This window comes from Limulus polyphemus, unplaced genomic scaffold (assembly GCF_000517525.1).
Source record: "Limulus polyphemus unplaced genomic scaffold, Limulus_polyphemus-2.1.2 Scaffold5715, whole genome shotgun sequence".
Classification (NCBI taxonomy): Eukaryota; Metazoa; Arthropoda; class Merostomata; order Xiphosura; family Limulidae; genus Limulus; species Limulus polyphemus.
The window spans coordinates 25,630-44,048 of record NW_013671325.1 but is presented as its reverse complement, the minus strand read 5'-3'; the positions used below and the strand labels follow the sequence as shown (position 1 = coordinate 44,048).

The window sequence follows — 18,419 nt, the reverse complement described above, 5'->3', positions numbered from 1 at the left end:
TAAGCCGTCTCCAGCCATTATTAGCCCAAGAGTTGATGAAAGTCAGATCGCATTACTCGATCAGACAAGAGTAGCCCAAGAGTTGGTGAGAGTCAGATCCCAATTACTCGATCAGACAAGAGTAGCCCAACAGTTGGTGAGAGTCAGATTCCATTACTTGATCAGACAATAGTAGCCCAAGAGTTGGTGAGAGTCAGATCCAATTACTCGATCAGACAAGAGTAGCCCAACAGTTGATGAGAGTCAGATCGCATTACTTGATTAGACAAGAGTAGCCCAAGAGTTGATGAGAGTCAGATCGCATTACTCGATCAGACAAGAGTAGCCCAAGAGTTGATGAAAGTCAGATCGCATTACTCGATCAGACAATAGTAGCCCAAGAGTTGGCTGTAGGTGTGCTGCATCTAATCTATGAGTTCAAGGATAACACAATGTATCTCTGCGCGAATTTCTGAAAGAAACAAACGTTTCCACGTGCAGTGTTTGAAAATCAAAAGTTGTAGTTCACTAACAAGAAACATAACAGTAATATCTATATATTCACCAAACTTTAAATTTTATAACAAATTGGGTTAAAAGTAAAAATAATATTCAGGTATATATATATATTTTTTTTTCGTAATAATTATTAATATTACGATTCTTACAGGAGCTCCAGCGGACGATAAATAGCCCTACGCACACTGGGGTTTGGAGGGGAATCACCTCTTGCAGGCTGAGACCCCACACAAAAGAGGTACATTGAATGTTAGGTGGTTAGAGTTTCCTGATATGTCCTCTTCACCTGGCATGCCCAACCTTTCAGCCGTTAGGGCGTTATAAGGTTACGGTCAATCCCACTATTCGTTGGTAAAAGAGTTGTCCAAGAGTTGGCTAGCTGCCTTCCCACTAATCTATCACTGCTAAATTAGGAGCGGCTAGAGCTGATAGCCCTCGAGTATCTTTACGCGAAATTCAAAACAAACGAGTTGTCTCAATGTGGCTCACTGGTTAGTTTGAGGACTTATAACGTTAAAATTCGGAATTGGATCACCGCGGCGGACACAGTGCTTAAAACCGACCAAACAGAATTTCCTAATTTTGAACAATGTTATTTACCATCATTTTTATGTTCTTTTTTTTTTTGCTTTCTTCTTACCCTTACTCAGGTCCTTACCGTGGCTTAAGGCCGTTGTTCTTCTTACTCTTACTCAGGTCCTTACCGTGCCTTAAGGCCGTTATGACCTTACTTTATGTACACAGTTAACTAAACAACCACTTAGAGACCTATAAGAAGAAACGTAATCAGTCGCCAGCGGTATTGACTTTCACTCTTATAATGCACATCTCGAACCCTGGACCCTAGGGTCCATAGTTCGATACGTTACCACTAGGCTACCCTCGGGCTCTAATATTACAAAATTGTTTATCAATGCATAAACTTTATGATTTTCTGGATTGACCAATCAGCTCTGTCTCAAGATACCTCGCGCAATACATTTTGCACACGCATGACTTCGGAGCAGTTTTAACATTAGGAAGCGGCTCTCTACTCCCCCCCCCCCCTCCAGTGGGTCAGCGGCAAATTTACGAACTTAAAATCCGAGGTTCGATTCCCCTGGTGGACAGGTCATAGGTAGCCTAATGTGTAACTTAGCGTTAAAAACCAAACAAACAAACTTACTGTGGTTAAGCCTAGAATGGCCTGGTGGTTAGGGCGTTCGACTGCGAGTCACTGTTTCGAATCCCCGTATGGGCGTTATAATGTGATGGTCAATCCCACTATTCGTTGGTAAAATAGTAGCCCAAGAGTTGACGGTAGGTGCTGTTAATTAGCTGCTTTCCCGCTATTCTATCACTGCTATATTATGGGTTGCTAGCGCAAGATAGCCCTCGAGTAGCTTTGCGCGAAATTCAAAAACAAAGCAAATTTATTGCATCATATTACCAGTTTCATTTTGCTTCACTTTCTATGTCATGCCATTTATTGGTCTGACCAATCAGATCTTTCTCGAATATCTTGAGCAATATTTTAATTTTGTAACGACAGTTCGTGTGAAACGTAGCAAGAACTTACGTATAAACGACAAACAAACAAAAACCAGTCTGCGCTCAGAGACAGACGCGGGTCAAACACGTGCGCAGGAATTTTCCATAATGTCTCAAAATTGTAAATTTTGAAACATATCGGGAGAACAAGCCTCTACGACTGTGGGTAATTTCAACCTGTCTATTATATCAAGTGTTGCAATGAAATAAAAAATAACATTAGTTTCTTGGGATGTTAATGAGAGCTTTTTCAACCAGCTAGGCCTCACCAGATGGCACAGTTGCTACTTTCCGAAACAATGACGACGTAATTTATCTGTGTAATTATACTTTAATTTTTTGCTGTTGCTGTTGTTAAGCGGCAAAGCTGCACATTGGCTATCTTGGCTGTGTCCACTGAAGGGATCGAATCCTGAATTTAAACCAATATAAGCCCTTAACTAACCGTTTAAGGAGAAATAAATCTATACCTGTGACGAAACACTCAACACGTTCTATTGATGTTGGAGTTCAGCCAATGAGAAACCAGTTTTAGCTTTTTATCTGACAAATGATAATGATTAGAGAAACTATGACGTATACTGCTCAGTTTTATCCGCCAGAAAACAGAAAAAAGTCAACATATAATGGTTGGTTGTTTCTGTAAATCAACAGAAAAAATATCTACGTATATTGGTCCATTTTACCCTTTAATATACAGAAAAAAAACCAAAACAAAGTACAGGGTGTCCCAGAAGTCTGGACCCATAGAGAAAATAGATATTATATTCTTAAAGTTAAACACCTTTCTAATATCAGTTGTACATATTTCAGGAAAGAAATTCCCTGATGGCACAGTATACCAAGAATTGATATGTGTACTGTTGTTAATGAATAATAAATAAATTAAGATTAAACTGGGCGTTTTTCCCCGTGGGTCCAGACTTCTGGTACACCCCGTATAGTGGTCACTTTATCTTTCAATTCACAGAAAAATCCTCAAGGTATACTGCTCAGTGTCATATGTCAATAGACAGAAAAACATCAATGTATACTGGTCACTTTTATCTGTCATTGAACAAAAAAAATTCTCAACGTATGTTGGTCAATTTTATCTGTAATTGAAGAGAAAAAAAGAATCCTCAACGTGTACTAGTCAGTGTTACATGTTAATAGATAGAAAAACGTCAATGCATACTTGTCAGTTTTTTGTATCATTAAACAGAAAAATCCTCAAAATATAATGGCCAGTTTTATATATCGTTGAATAGAAAATTCCTCAAGGTATACTGGTCAGTGTCATATGTCAATAGACAGAAAAACGTCAATGTATACTGGTCACTTTTATATGCTATTAAACAAAAAATCCTCATCGTATACTGGTCAATTCTATATGTCATTGAACTGAAAACACCCCAAGGTATACTGTTCAGTTTTATGTGTCATTGAAAAAGAAAAATCCTCAAGGTATACTGGTCAGTCTTATACGTCAATAGACAGAAAAACGTTAACGTGTACTGGTCAGTTTTATTTATCATTCTAAAGTAAACTCCTCAACTTAAACTGGTCAGTTTCATCAGTCATTATACAGAAAAGTTCTCAGTTTTATATATCATTGTATAGAAAACTCCTCAATGTAAACTGGTCAGTTTTATCTGTCATTGAACCGAAATCTCCTCAAGGTATAATGGTCAGTTATATATTTCATTGAACAGAAAACTCCTCAAAGTATACTGGTCAGTTTTATCTGTTGATAAACAGAAAACTCCTCAAGGTATAATGGTCAGTTTTATATGTCGTTGAACAGAAAAATCCTCAAGGTATACTGGTCAGGTTTATCTCCTCAAGATATACTGGTCAATTTTATCTGTTATTGAACAAAAAAACATTTCAAGATATACTGGTCAGTTTTATCTGTTAATGAACAGAAAATATTTCAAGATATACTGGTCAGTCTTATATTTAATTGAACAGAAAACTTCTCAAGGTATAATGGTCAGTTTTATATGTCGTTGAACAGAAAAATCCTCAAGGTATACTGGTCAGGTTTATTTCCTCAAGATATACTGGTCAATTTTATCTGTTATTGAACAGAAAATACTTCAAGATATACTGGTCAGTCTTATATTTAATTGAACAGAAAATTTCTCAAGGTATACTGATCAGCTTTATATGTCATTGAACAGAAAAATCCTCAAGGCATACTGGTCAGTTTTATATGTCATTGAACAGAAAAATCCTCAAGGCATACTGGTCAGTTTTATCTGTCAATAGACAGAAAAACGTCAATATATACTGGTCAATTTTATGTGTTAGTGAGCAGAGGAAACCTTGTTATATAATGGTCAGTTTTATTTGCCAATAAACAGAAAGAATACAATGTACAATGGGCTGCCAGTAAACAGTAAACTTTTTAAAGAGTGTAACCATAGTCACTCCACGTGCGATTGTTCGAATGTAAAGTAAAAACAAAGAGTAATCAAGTGAAGATCTACGCAACAACATGTTTGTATCGAAGGGAAGTTATAAATCTCTGACATCCGGCTTTATTGATTTTTAGTTTATTTTTTAGATCTTATCACGGTTTACAAGACAGCATTATTAAATATGTCGTAATTATTCTGTATTCTAGAAGATTGCTCTATCGAATCAGAAGGGCGAGTAGAATAGTGAATGTTATAGCCTTACCAGAGAAGGAACTTGTTTAACGTGACTTATCTGTAAATCTGAGATTCACTTCTAGGAAACAAAATTAACTCAATTCCATTATGACAGGAATTTTATTTTGTTATCAACGTTGTTAGTTTCTAGACTGAATTCTTGATCGCAGATACCGCTCATCACACTCAGTCATATAGTTTCCTATGTATCATTAGTATATCATGAATAATATCACAGTTTGTCACTGTCTTTGAAGCTATGTATCACGTAAAACAAATTAAACTAAACGATATTAAGATTCGGTTACGAAATTTGTGGTTCAAATCCTAACTTCAAAATTTTCCATCTGGTTAACACTTATGAAAAAAAGAAAATCAAATTATCCTTTATTCGTGAAAATAGTTTCGACTGAGTGGTTACAAGGAAGAAATCCAAGTAAATCCAACTCCTTCTTTGTGAGATGTTGGAAACGTATCCAAAAGTTAGTTTGTACCGATACAAATAATTCTGACTAAGATGTCGTCACAGTAAACACCCCTATCACAATACCTGAAACTTCCACGTAGGCGGCTTCTCAAAGCCATAATCTAAACATTCGGTTGCTGAAATATTTCCGTTTATAGGGGGAGTTCGCGGGGTTAAAGGCTGTGCAGACGGTAAACCTACGGAGTTCATATGTGACGTCATCACGGGTATGTTCATCTGGCTCAAGGAATTCACCGTAGAGACGCTCAACTGCGCATGCGGTATTGGTGGCGGTAGATAATCCATACTCATGTTTCCATAGTAGGACGACGATCCGTAACCCTGAGAATAGCAGTTGTTGGTCATTTGGTAGGACGATCTCTGCATGCAGCTGCTACCGTACATCAGATCCGACATCGGGGTCATGGCTGGACTCCACATCGAGCCTGTGCCGTTTGATGTCACAGGAGACGGAGAGGGAGCCGGAGCAGGAGTTAAGGGAGCTGGTTTGTACACAGAGTTTCGGGAGTTCGTATCTGGAGATGTTGTGGCTGGATGGGAAAGTTTGGTTTTCTTGGAGCGCGAGCTCTTCGTCGATGACCCATCGTTCTGGTGCTGTTGCTGCTGACGACATTTGGCACGACGGTTTTTAAACCACACCTAGCACACAAAAACGGTTGAAAGACATTTGATTGGTTGTTAAAACACGTGATTTTCTTCAATAAATTTTATTTACAGCAGTGTTGTTCCTAAAGAGGACTGAAATGAAAACAAATTTACTTGAAACGTCCAATTCTACATCTCTACGTAAGGTGTAATTAGTATAAATCAAAAGGTTAAATACTAAAGACAAATGTTTTAAGATATTCTTGTTAATTTCTCAGTTGATGTACATCAAAAGATATATATAAGTATATCTATTTCAAATACTTTCTAACAGAAAACAGCTGTTTAGAAACACAGACACGCCTTCTAATTAAAATTTTTCAAAAATCCAACCAATTTTTACTTATTAGACGCGGCATGGCGGCTCATAGAATGGCTCTGAGGTTGTTTTTTTCAAGTACAAATCTTTAGCTCATGGCTCCGTCATCTCTTGAGACCTAATTACAATTTTGGACTAAGGAGGTCAAACCCTTTCGGTTAATATATTTGACCACGCCCAAGGTCTCACAGATTAATTTGCTGTAGTCCTGCCTAAAAGAGTTTCAATTTGAGGGTAGACTGGTAGAGATCCTGATGAGTAATAAAATCGACTAGAGTATACGCGCGCCCTACGCTTGATATTGCTTGCTAATAGGATTAATTTACTCCATTCCTGCCTAAAAGAATTTCAAGTGCCGCGGTTATTGAGGATTCCCGCTTGTTTTACTTTGTCAGGTTTAACACAAATTTCCAATTCTTACCTATGATGTATTCTCGTAAGTACGCTAAGATTTAAATGTCTTATCTTTTCTCTGAACGTCATAAAGTTTCCATAAATCTATAAGGGATCTGTTATCTGGACCTTGTAATTTATATCAGAGTTTAAAGTTGTTATCTATATTTTAAACCCAACCAACATTTGAACATTTTACCCGTACTTTGGTCTCCGGAATACTGACGTTTAAGTATCTCACTTGTACTCTGGACTCCAGAAGATTATCATTTAAACCTCTTACCTGGACTCTGGTATATTAATATTTAAACATCTCATTTGTACTATAGATCCCAGATAATTATCATTTAAACCTCTTACCTGGACTCTGGACTCCGGTATATTAATATTTAAACATCTCACTTGTACTCTGGATTCCAGAAGATTATCATTTAAACCTCTTACCTGGACTCTGGACTCCGGTATATTAATATTTAAACATCTCACTTGTACTATAGATCCCAGATAATTATCATTTAAACCTCTTACCTGGACTCTGGACTCCGGTATATTAATATTTAAACATCTCACTTGTACTCTGGACTCCAGAAGATTATCATTTAAACCTCTTACCTGGACTCTGGTATATTAATATTTAAACATATCACTTGTGCTCTAGATCCCAGAATATTATCATTTAAACCTCTTACCTGTACTCTGGACTCCAGAATATTAATATCCAAGCATCTCACTTGTACTCTGGACTCCAGAATATTAATATCCAAGCATCTCACTTGTACTCTGGATCCCAAAAGATTATCATTTAAACCTCTTACCTGGACTCTGGACTCCGGTATATTAATATTTAAACATCTCACTTGTACTCTGGATCCCAGAAGATTAGTATTTAAACCTCTTACCTGGACTCCGGTATATTAATATTTAAACATCTCACTTGTACTCTGGACTCCAGAAGATTAATATTTAAACATATCACTTGTGCTCTGGGTCCCAGAAGATTAGTATTTAAACCTCTTACCTGGACTCTGGACTCCGGTAGATTAATCTTCATCGCGACCTCCTCCCGCATGAAAATATCGGGATAACGGGTTTTAGTGAATAATGATTCCAGAATGTCCAACTGAGCTCTTGTAAATGTCGTCCTTTCCCTTCGCTGCTTCCGAGAATTGGCTGCAGAAGCCGCTGGAGAGGATGAGAGTGGAGCTAGTACATAAAAGGCACAATAGTGTAGTTTGAATTACGAACACGTGGTTTTACTCAAGCTAATTTAATTCCATAAAGAGGAGCGTAAGATGTCAGTTTAACTTAGATTGAAGTGAAAACAGAAATATCAAAATCTCCATTGGTTTAAAGCGGGTTCTAAAGGTATTGCATATTTTAATATGCAATATTAGCTGAATACATATTTAGAAAAAGTGTTTATTTTCGAATGTTCCTCAATAGAATATTGTGTATCATTGAAGGACCACTAGATGGCGGTTGAGCTAATGATCACTTATACATCGTTAGATAGAAGTACCATTTTGAAACTACTAGTATAGATGGGGAAAAACCTTGTACCTCCTAAGGCCAATAGATGGCGGAGAGGAAAGGGTCATTTAGAAGCTACTAGTATAGATGTTCGAAGAGATGAACATCATTTAATGAATGTACTAAAAGCCATGTGTATAACCAGGTGAACAAACCTGATGGAATGTCTCATGGTACGACATAACCCTTGTACCTATAAAAGTGGGGGACACGTGGTAAAGCTAAGTTGCACGTTATAACACGTGCACGAAGTACATTTTTCATGAATTGCTAAATAAATTTACTGATATTAGGTAAATAAAAAGTTATGTAATATTACAGACAAAAAATAATTTATAAAACAGTCTAACTTGTAATTACGACCTCGTAAACTTTACATTTGGTTTTCAACTTCATTGAAAGTTGAGCTATATAGGTTGTAAAATAGACTCTCATTACGGAAACACGTAGCTACATTATAAAGTAAAAAATATATATTATGCGCATAATAACTAGTTCCTTTACGCAGTCGAACATACCTTGCATAATAGCTTCCAACGGGGTAACACATAACATTATAAAGTAATATATATATTGTGTGTGCATAATAACTTATCCATAACACTACTTACGATTCTTTTTTAGAAGATATATAACATAAATTACAAAACGACCTCCTATATTATACCATGTTAATTTTATTTTGCGTTCCGGGTTTTAGAGTGTCTTGCACAATAGCCTCCCTCCGGGGAAACACATAGATTTATAATTGAGTAAAAAATATATTTTATGTTAATAATAACTTGTCCATAACACTACTTGAGATTATTCCTCATGAGATACATAAAATGGAAAAAATATTTTATTATATTTATTTTATTTTGAGATTCTGCTTTTAGACAAGTTAATATATTTATTTGTAATGACAAGTTAAACAATCTGATCGTTGTACAACACATGTTGGTATTACATAACCTAGTTCTTTAGTCATTCGTTAGTTGTCTTGATATCTGAAAACTTCTACTTGTGGGACCTGATAAGAGTAAAGACATTTGTAGAGTTTGTTATGAAACATGATCATCTATAAACCTCTACCATTTTATAGTATAAAGGTAATTGCACAGTTATGTTATCCGACATTGTTGATATTCATATATAATCAACAATTGGTAAACACTATCTCAGTTGGCCCAGCATGGCCAGGTGGTTAAGGTAGTCGACTCGCAATCTGCGGGTGGCGGGTTCCTATGCCCGTCCCACCAAACATGCTCGCCCTTTCAGCCGTGGGGGCGTTATAATGGATCGGTCAATCCCACTATTCGTTGGTAAAAGAGTAGCCCAAGAGTTGGCGGTGAGTGGTGATGACTAGCTGCCTTCCCTCTAATCTTACACTGCTAAATTAAGGACGGCTAGCGCAGATAGCCCTCGTGTAGCTTTGCGCAACACAAACTATCTCAGTTTACAGTGTAATATATTAATTTTATTTACAAATAAATAAGCGTATTTATAAATTAAATTTAAATTAGAAGACACAATAAGATAAAACTAACTATTTCATTCCCATTTGCTTCACTTTTATCCACTAGACCCTCTTTACAATTGCTACATAACCAGATACCTTGATGACCCCTTCTTACTCGTACGCAGTGTTTATGATATAATAATTTACAGGATTCTGACATCCCACTGTGTCATCTAATCACTTCTCTTGCGGCCCCTGGAAGCCCACAATTACAAGTTAATGTTATTGAACATTGATAATACTCATACACTTTACAACTGAGGGAAAAGAGCTGGCGCCCCCTCTTCTAGACAATCCATCAAATGTGATCTTATATTCCTGCTTAAGGTTTACTTCTGTATTACCTGTCCCCACTGTATGAAGGAACTACCACAGTTGTTACCATCATTCTGCTGCTACACATAAGGCATTCTTAGTAAAATATGTTGTTGTTTTTTATCTTTACCGTATAATTGACATAACTGAATTTGAAGACATGCTTGGGGGTTACTGAAATCTAAAAGAGGATCCAAAATATGGATTAGATCCATAATCGCTCCGCAATGAAAACACCCAGTGGTTTTGGCCAGTGTGGCGGACCTGACAAACAGGAGTGCCATCATCTGTTACGTAAGAGTTGGTTGTTTGGAGTTTAATGGCTCAAAGCAGCAAGGCTACTTGCGCCTTACAACCATTAGAAAGGCAAAGAGAAATAAAACTCTATAAAAATTAAATGAAAACAGACTAACAGCTAAACAATGCCACAAAAAACAGGTAAAAATTAAATAGAATTAAAAAGACCAATGGCCCGCAAAAATCTAAAAACACAAGCAAGCTGGGCGGTGTCACCATCGCCAATGACACTGTCCAATGTCAAAGGTAAATCCTTAGAAAAGACATGGCTAAAACGTTTCCGCTGCTCAGAGTCGTAACGACAGCACAAAAGTAAAGGCGGATCAGTCTCACATAAATAAAAAAAAATACTAGAGTAAATAAACTGTGACCAATGTATAGCCTAGACAATACAGCTTCCTCTCTCCAATCCTTATGGAAACTAGATGGTTAAAGAACAATAGAAGGTTTGATTTGGAAAAGCTTGTTGCGAATTTGCTCACACCAAATCGACTGCCAATTGGCGTGAAGCCGTGCTTTGATCAAAGGACCGAAGTCCATATATGGGAGAGGCACAGCTGCGATAATGTCAGAGCAGATGGACTTAGCTGCAGTGTCAGCAAGCTCGTTCCCATGAATACCGACATGGCCAGGTATTCAGAAAATCTGGTTAGAAATGGAAGACAGGGAAAAGTGGGCTAGTCGTTTCTGAATGTCTAAGAGAACAGAGTGAGAACTCACATTAAGTGATTCCAGGGCCAGTAGAGAGCCAAGAGTGCCAGTTTAAACAGTGTAATTAATGCATTGCTTAGCTTCTAGGTGATCCAAGGCAAGATAAATGGCATACAACTCAGCAGTGAAGAGATAAACTGTAGATGGGATCCTGTGAGCAACCACTGAGCCACAATAAACCATGGCAGAGCCCACAGAGTCGCCTGATTTCGAAGAATGGTTCGATAGACGTTTGACAAAAGAGAGATGACGGTACTTCCAATCGCGATTATCTGTCATCCTCACACGACTCAAGGAAAGGTCACAGATAGGGTGGTAATGAGCCATGGAGGTATGAGCTAATCATCACATTCAGAAACATTATCCAATGACAGACCCAATTCGGCCAGCTGTGCCTGGATATGAAGGCTAAATGGAAGAATGGCAGACCACCAATTCTCAAAGAGCAAAGCCCACTGAAGAAGAAAGACACAACCCCAGGTGGAATGCTGTGGTAAGGATCTAAGCTTAATGGGCAAATGGCAATACAACCCATAGGAATGGAGGTCCGTAAAATGCCATACTTCCACATAGTGTCGTAAGCCTCCTCAAGATCAAATAAAACGGACACAAGATGCTCCCTCTTGAGGAAGGCTTCGCTGATTGAGGTTTCAAGATGAATTAGGCAATGCACGGTGAAGCATTGTCGACGAAACCCATATTAGATAGGCGAGAAGAGGTTGTTTGATTCAAATAACCAAACAAGACAGACATTAACCATCCTCTCCAAAAATCTGATGATAATGAGAACCATCTCATAATGAATGTCATCACATCCAAATGATGTACTGCCAGACAAATGAAGAGTTAGTTTAAGTTCCACCAGGGTAAATGGACGATTATAGTCATTGGGTCAATCTACCCGAAAAGAGAGTGGCAATTGCTCAGCCCGTGACTTGATGGCCAAGAAGGCAGAAGAAGAGACAGAATTGCTGGAAAGGTTAGAAAAGCACTCCTCAAGGGTGTGAGCGATGTCCTGAACATAAGCAACTTCCTGGCAATTGGAAAACAAGATCGAAAGTGGATGGAAGCATAATTCCCAATAACTTTCCAAATCCTGTCCCAGACGACCCTGTAAGTGATGGCAAAAGAGATGATGGTAGTAAACATAATCCAAGATTCCGTCTGGCTTTGACGTCTGATCAGCCAGGCAAGGGCACGAGCCTGTTGAACATTAATGTGGTTAGGAAGAGTGGAATACCTGCAAAAGATATCCCAGGCCTGTTTCTGAGCCTTCTGAACCCGCTGGCAGTAAGGAGTCTACCATGGACGAAGATACTATGGGAAACATGTCAAGGTTTTGGGAATCGAAGTAACAGCTGCTTGAATAATACATTCAGTTACTGCCTTCATGCAGTCGTTAATAGTGGGAAGACTAACGACAGCAGGATCAAGTTCCGAGTGGTAAAGGAGAGCCAGTCAGCTTGCTTCAGCTTCCACCATGGAACACAAGTTGATTGGCATGAGCTGTGGCCGAACTTCCCCAAAATGATGGTGAATTGATCACGACCTCATGGGTCATTGTCCACCCTCCAAGAAAAATGAGAAAAAGTGAAGGGGAACAAATGGATAGATCAATAACAATAAAAGACTGACTAAGAGTGTGAAAATGTGTAAATGAACCAGTACTGAAGTTAGAAATGTTGTGATCTGAGAGCATATGCTCCACAGAACGACTCCTCCCATCAATATCAACATCATCCCAAAGGGGATTATGTCCATTAAAGTCTTCCAACAATAAAAAAAGAGCCAGCAACCGTTAAATAAGAGCATCAAAGTCTCATTGATCGTAAATATCTCCTGGTGACAGGTAAAGAGAGCATATAGTGATGGTATGACCCATGGAGATACAGACAGCTACAGCCTCCAGGGGCATATTGAGTGTCAACCAGCAGCGCCACCCTCTATGAACTCGTCCATCACACGACCTGTTTTCTGGTATAAGGAAAACAGACAAAAGGTGACAGCATTGGCAGGTCTGAGAAATGTTTCCTGTAAGGAGAGACACACGGGACGATAGGAATTGACCAAGGCCTTAATGTCATCCAAATTAGAACAAAAACCTCAACAGTTTCAATGTATGAAAGTGGCCATGTTTACTTTGAAGGAGGAGAACCAGTTTGTTTGGGACCACATATATATATTTTTAGTAAAAAGAGGTCTGTCAACCTCCATGGAACCTGTCCTGGGCCGATTGGGCAACCTCTGTCAGACGAAGGAGACTCAAGTGACTGAGTGCATGATTGAATAATGGTTCTGCACCTCGGGGCCGAAGGAAAGGGATCCGAGCAGTCACTGGATGCGATAGTGGGGACAGAGACAGGAGTAGACATAGACTTGTCAACTTTTGAGTCCACGGAGGGCAAAATACTCTTTACGTGGTGTGAGATATTATACTCTGTGGGAGGCATGGAAAGATTTGTCTACACTTCCACTGTAGTAGTGGAATGGAGTGCAGCAGCATATGTCCAAGATGGAACAGGGGACAACAACTTACGAGCCTCAGGGTAAACGTTGTACCTCTTTCTACTCCACCCACTTAGAGCAAGATCGAAGGTAAGAGGGGTGGGAACCACCACAATTGACGCAGTGAGAGTCCAATTAACACTTGTAGGCGTCGTGGCCGTTGCCACCACAACGAACACACATCAAGGACCCTCGACAAGATGTCTCAGAGTGTCCAAACCACTGAAATGGGAAACGTCTGAGATGGTTAAGAATGTAGGGCCACACCTTACAGTTGAGATAACCCACCTTGATAGAGGCAAGTGTAGATGGGGATGTATATGTCAAAACACGAGCCTGGGTAGGACGCATAATTCCGTCTTTACGAGTAGAGAGAAATACATCGCACAGCTGAAACTCCTTGACTGGAGAAACCAGCGAGAATCTCCGGCTCAGGGGTGTTAAGTAAACACCTCTCAACAATTACTCCATGAGAGGAATTCAAAGTAGCATGGGGAATAACCACAATAAGTATATCCCCGATGGACTTCGATTTCAGGATTAGGTCGTTGTGTTGTACTGTAGGCGGTTCGACCCAGATGTCACCAGAACATAACTTCTTGGCTGACTTTAGAGAGCCAGCAAGCCCTTCTAATTCATTCTAGATGAAAAAGGGAGAAATTTGTCATACAGAGAATGAAGACTTAAAAACAAAGTACAGGAACAGTCGGAGATGGTGATTGTTGAATAAAGTCTTCCATAGTGGTTGCTTACCAATTAACATTTTTTTACTATTCTTTTGTATTTCAGGAGTGGGGTTGAAGTAGTGTTATGGACAAGTTATCATGCTTACAATATATATTTTTTACTCTATATGTGTGTCCCTGGTTGGAGGCTATTCAGCAACCTATATAGCTCACTTATCAAAAAGTTGGAACTCTAAATAAAATCAACATGGTATAGCTTAGGAGATCGTTTTGTAATTTTTTTTTACCTTTTTTTTTCACTGTTATGTGTTTCCCCGTTGGGAGGCTATTATGCAAGGTAGCTTCGGCTGCGTAAAAGGAACTACTTATTATGCGTATAAACTATATATATATATATTATTTTACTTTATGATGTAGCTATGTGTCTCCTCGGTGAGAGGCTATTTTGTAGCCTATATAGCTCCACTTTCAATGAAGCCAGACTTCGAAAACTAAATGGTAAAGTTTAGGAGGTCGTTTTGGATTACACTGAATATATCATGTTGTAAAGAAGTCTTAAGCGATATTAAGTAAAAATTCGAATATGTCTATAATATTACTTAAATTCTTCTGAACATGATGTCAAGTATTTATTTAATAATTGGTGAAATATTCAAAGGAAAGTATCTAACAGTTGTTAGTATGGAACACTATTTCGTGCACGTGTTACGTGTTTTGTTTATTTTCAGTTGCCCGAGGCAACATGTCTTTACTTCGTTTACTGTTAACTCCGACAGTTGTAGATATAAGAACTGTGTCCTTCTCTACCTATAGGTATTTCGTCACGTTTTTCTTAAGTAGGGTTACTATTGTTATGCAGTAGTAAGATATTGATAGGGTTCCGACCTGTAGTACAGAGTTCCTGTTCCGTTCCGGCTTTTAGTGCATGCCTCATGAACCACTAGATAGCGATAGAGTAAAGGGTCGTTTAGGAACTACTAGTATAGTTGGACGTAAAACTGAGTACCTCTTAAGGCCAATAGATGGCAGCAGAGTAAAGGATCATTTTATTAGTACTACCAAATGGACGAAGAGTAGAGTATCACTTAAGGACCACAATATGGTGGAATAGTATAGGGTCCGTTAAGTATCACTTCAACGCTAATACCCAGGACGAAGAGTAGAGTATCACTTAAGGACCACAATATGGTGGAATAGTATAGGGTCCGTTAAGTATCACTTCAACGCTAATACCCAGGACGAAGAATACAGAACATAGATTTTTTTTTTAAATAGCAGCGCAATGTGCAATAAAATACAGCAAGTACGAAGTACCGGTTAAACAGGTTTCAGTTTTGTTATCACCAGTAATCCATAGCTTTACGTCTTTTCAAACTTCACTTACAGTAGCATTGCCACATATTCAACACAATGCTGCATTGTTTCTTTGTTTTAAACTAGAAGCTACTTTTTTAATTTGAAAGATAAAGTTACTACATTGCGATTACAGCTTATTTAAGCTGTGTGACAGTACAGTTACACAGAAAAACACATAAGATTGTTAACATGCTTCAAAATATAAAGTTTGTAAGTTCCACCTAGAAACAAAGTAAACAAAAACATGCATCTAAATTTCATTGTTTTAAATTTTAAATCATTGTAATGAAACAACATGAAATTCCGAGTAAAAAAAGAAACTGTTCACAAAGGGCGAAAAATGTCTGTAAAAATAAAGAAATTTTTCACAAAGGGTGAAAAATGTTTGTAAAAATAAAGATATTTGATCTTGAACATTAGTCCAGAGTTGTTGTAAAGAGTCGAGAATTTACTCACAGATAAAGTAGGAACCCATTCCATCCATTTCATAATGGCGACGGTCTGGAAGTTTGGTCCATGAACTACAATGGGTATTGTTAGAAATTCTGTCTAAAGAGAGAAAAATACGAAATAAAACAATTATTCACAACTGAAAATTTTTTAACCTTGTTCTAGTGCATTAAAAATTTTCAATTTCATCCTAGCTCCAGTTGTTCTTGTTGGCAAAATTAACCCTCAGTCTTTTAGACTGTTTGTGTCACAAGTTTTGATCGTTTTAGCTGTTTTCGGAATTAACCATCTTTCAGACTGTTTGTGTCACAAAGTTTGATCGTTTCAGCTGTTTTCGGAATTAACGCTCATAAGTTTTAGAATGTTTGTGTCACATAGTTATAGATACGATTAGACTTTTTTAAATTCTAACTTCTTACATTAAATTTACAACTTAAATGTCTATATATGTTCATTATTTCTTTTCTTTTTCACCAGAGATAAAATTGCAAAGAGAATCTGTGACGTAGGGGTCTCATGCATTATTTGACTGGCCTTACAATTTGGACTGCAGTTTTGCCTACTCAAGGCTCATCAGTGTAGCTTGGGTCAGTAAACCAAAGAAATACCATTAGGCGGCTATATAATGTCGAAATGCCGTAACATTATTCACATGCCTAAATTAACTTAGGTTAATATATGGTGAAGTAAAACGGACTCCAAACCCTATACATATTACAAATTAATTATTTTCATAAAAATTCGCTGAAGATAGATTAAGTATAATCCAAAATGTCCGATATAAAATGTTCATTTTCATTATCGTCCTTATCTTCTTGTTGAATCTAACAACCTTCCTCACTTTGAAATAGTTATATTTGTTGCCGCTAGAGGGAGGCACTGATGAATCCTCAAAACACGGCCCTACTCGACACTTCGTAGATTAATTAAAGCATTTTTTCTATTATCATTGGTAAATATCAATTAAAAGTGGCCCAGATACTGGTATTAGCCCCTAAATTACTGATTAGTTTTAAAATATATCGCTACCGTGGCCTTCGTACCCAGTAACATTATGTGTTTGCCTATTACAACAGTCGGAGTAAGGAATTAGCAAAATAAATAATCAAAATCAGAACTCATTTTCTGCATAAAATAATTAGACTCCAAAAGTAATTATTCGGTTCGCATGCAATATTAATAGTATTTATATCTACATTTCTTCAGTACTCCCCCTCCCTCTAAAATTGTGCATATATAGTTCAGAAAAATGTGTGTAAAAGGTTTTTGTTTGTTTTTATTGATTTCGCGCAAAGCTTCACGAGGGCTATCTGCGCTAGCCATCCTTAATTTAGCAGTAGGAAGGCAGCTAGTTATCACCACCCACCGCCAACTCTTTAGCTACTCTTTTAACAACGAATAGTGGGATTGACCTCACATTATAACGCCCCCACGGCTGAAAGGGCGAGCATGTTTGGTGTGATGGGGATTCGAACCCGCGACCCTCAGATTGCGAGTCGAGCGCCCCAACCACCTGGCCATTGTAAAAGATTTATCGGTAGTTATAGAGTTATAATTCTAGCTGTTAGGAATTAAAGTCTGACAGACACGTACATACAACAATTTTTCCAAAGAACCAGGTTTTTTTGTGTCTTTTCTTCTTCTTCTATTTGACTGTTCCCCCACCCCATTTTTTTCTGAGCAAACATGTATCATCATACTCTCGAAATCGATTATGTAATATGCAGTATGCTATGTGGGTGAAAGGCACTTTTCCAGTACCATGGCATCGAGGCTAAGGAAGGATTAGAAGCGGGGCTATAATCCCCTTACGAGTTGTGCAAGTTTTGCCTGCAGTGGTAGAGGCTTTCACAGAAACATCAGAACTTTTACCTAGAACAGAACGAAGTGAAGAGGCACAATGCTAGGTTTTTATTTTAGCTATATTTATTTCTGTAAAGCAGTTACTCAGAAATCTATTACTGGCCAGTTTTCTACTTTCTAATGAAAATATACACCTTTTTTATACAAAAACTCTCCTCTTATCGTTTTTACTTTACGTTTGTTTAGTTTTGATTTCTATTTATGCCTATCAGGTTTCTATGCATGGGGTGGCCGGATTCTTTACAGTAGGTGCCTGTGATTTGTTGGCGATAAATGTCAACAATAAATGGACAGTATACAGTCCATTTGTTTTAAAATAATATACTCAAAACAAGACAAACGTATGTCCAATTTTTTTTTCATTATTGGTTATCAAAGTTCTATCTAAAGCTTTAAATAATTATCTTTTCTTGTCAAAAGTCCACACAGGTTGGTTCAGTTACTTTAGAACACCCTTTGACAATACGAATTTTTCTCCTTTATCTCTGTTATTACAATACCACTCTGAAACTCACTTTAAATATTGCCTGTTACGGCTAAGCTAACAACCACTTTCACCAACTTAACGTTCTCTGACTTAACTTGTGTTCACTTGGTCGCCTATATATATATATATATATATATATTGTCAAACTGAAGCCTAGAACTTTCTACAAACTACGAGACGCTATGATCTAACAATACTCACTTAAGG

The 18,419-nt window shown here is 37.8% G+C and overlaps 1 protein-coding gene across 2 annotated transcripts; it reads right to left on the bottom strand.

The window, feature by feature from the left end:
- Positions 1-4,373: 4,373 nt before the first annotated feature.
- On the bottom strand, positions 4,374-15,956 carry LOC106472901 (homeobox protein OTX2-like). Of its 2 annotated transcripts, none has more exons than XM_022401446.1 (3): positions 15,869-15,956; positions 7,530-7,714; positions 4,374-5,793 (listed from the first exon to the last, which is right to left on the bottom strand). In XM_022401446.1, the coding sequence occupies exons 1-3, from the start codon at positions 15,894-15,896 to the stop codon at positions 5,209-5,211; spliced, it is 798 nt and encodes a 265-aa protein (XP_022257154.1). In that variant the 5' UTR covers positions 15,897-15,956; the 3' UTR covers positions 4,374-5,208. The 2 variants fall into 2 exon arrangements, with proteins under 2 accessions (XP_022257154.1, XP_022257156.1); XM_022401448.1 differs by having other exon boundaries at positions 7,530-7,693; positions 15,869-15,950.
- Positions 15,957-18,419: the final 2,463 nt, after the last annotated feature.

Excerpts from the sequence above, each read along its gene's own strand:
- LOC106472901 (XM_022401446.1), bottom strand. The coding sequence starts at position 15,896 with ATGGATGGAATGGGTTCCTACTTTATCT. Across the intron at positions 7,715-15,868 it reads AATGGGTTCCTACTTTATCT|CTCCACTCTCATCCTCTCCA; the intron begins GTGAGTAAATTC and ends TTTATGTACTAG. Across the intron at positions 5,794-7,529 it reads TACCGGAGTCCAGAGTCCAG|GTGTGGTTTAAAAACCGTCG; the intron begins GTAAGAGGTTTA and ends TTTGTGTGCTAG.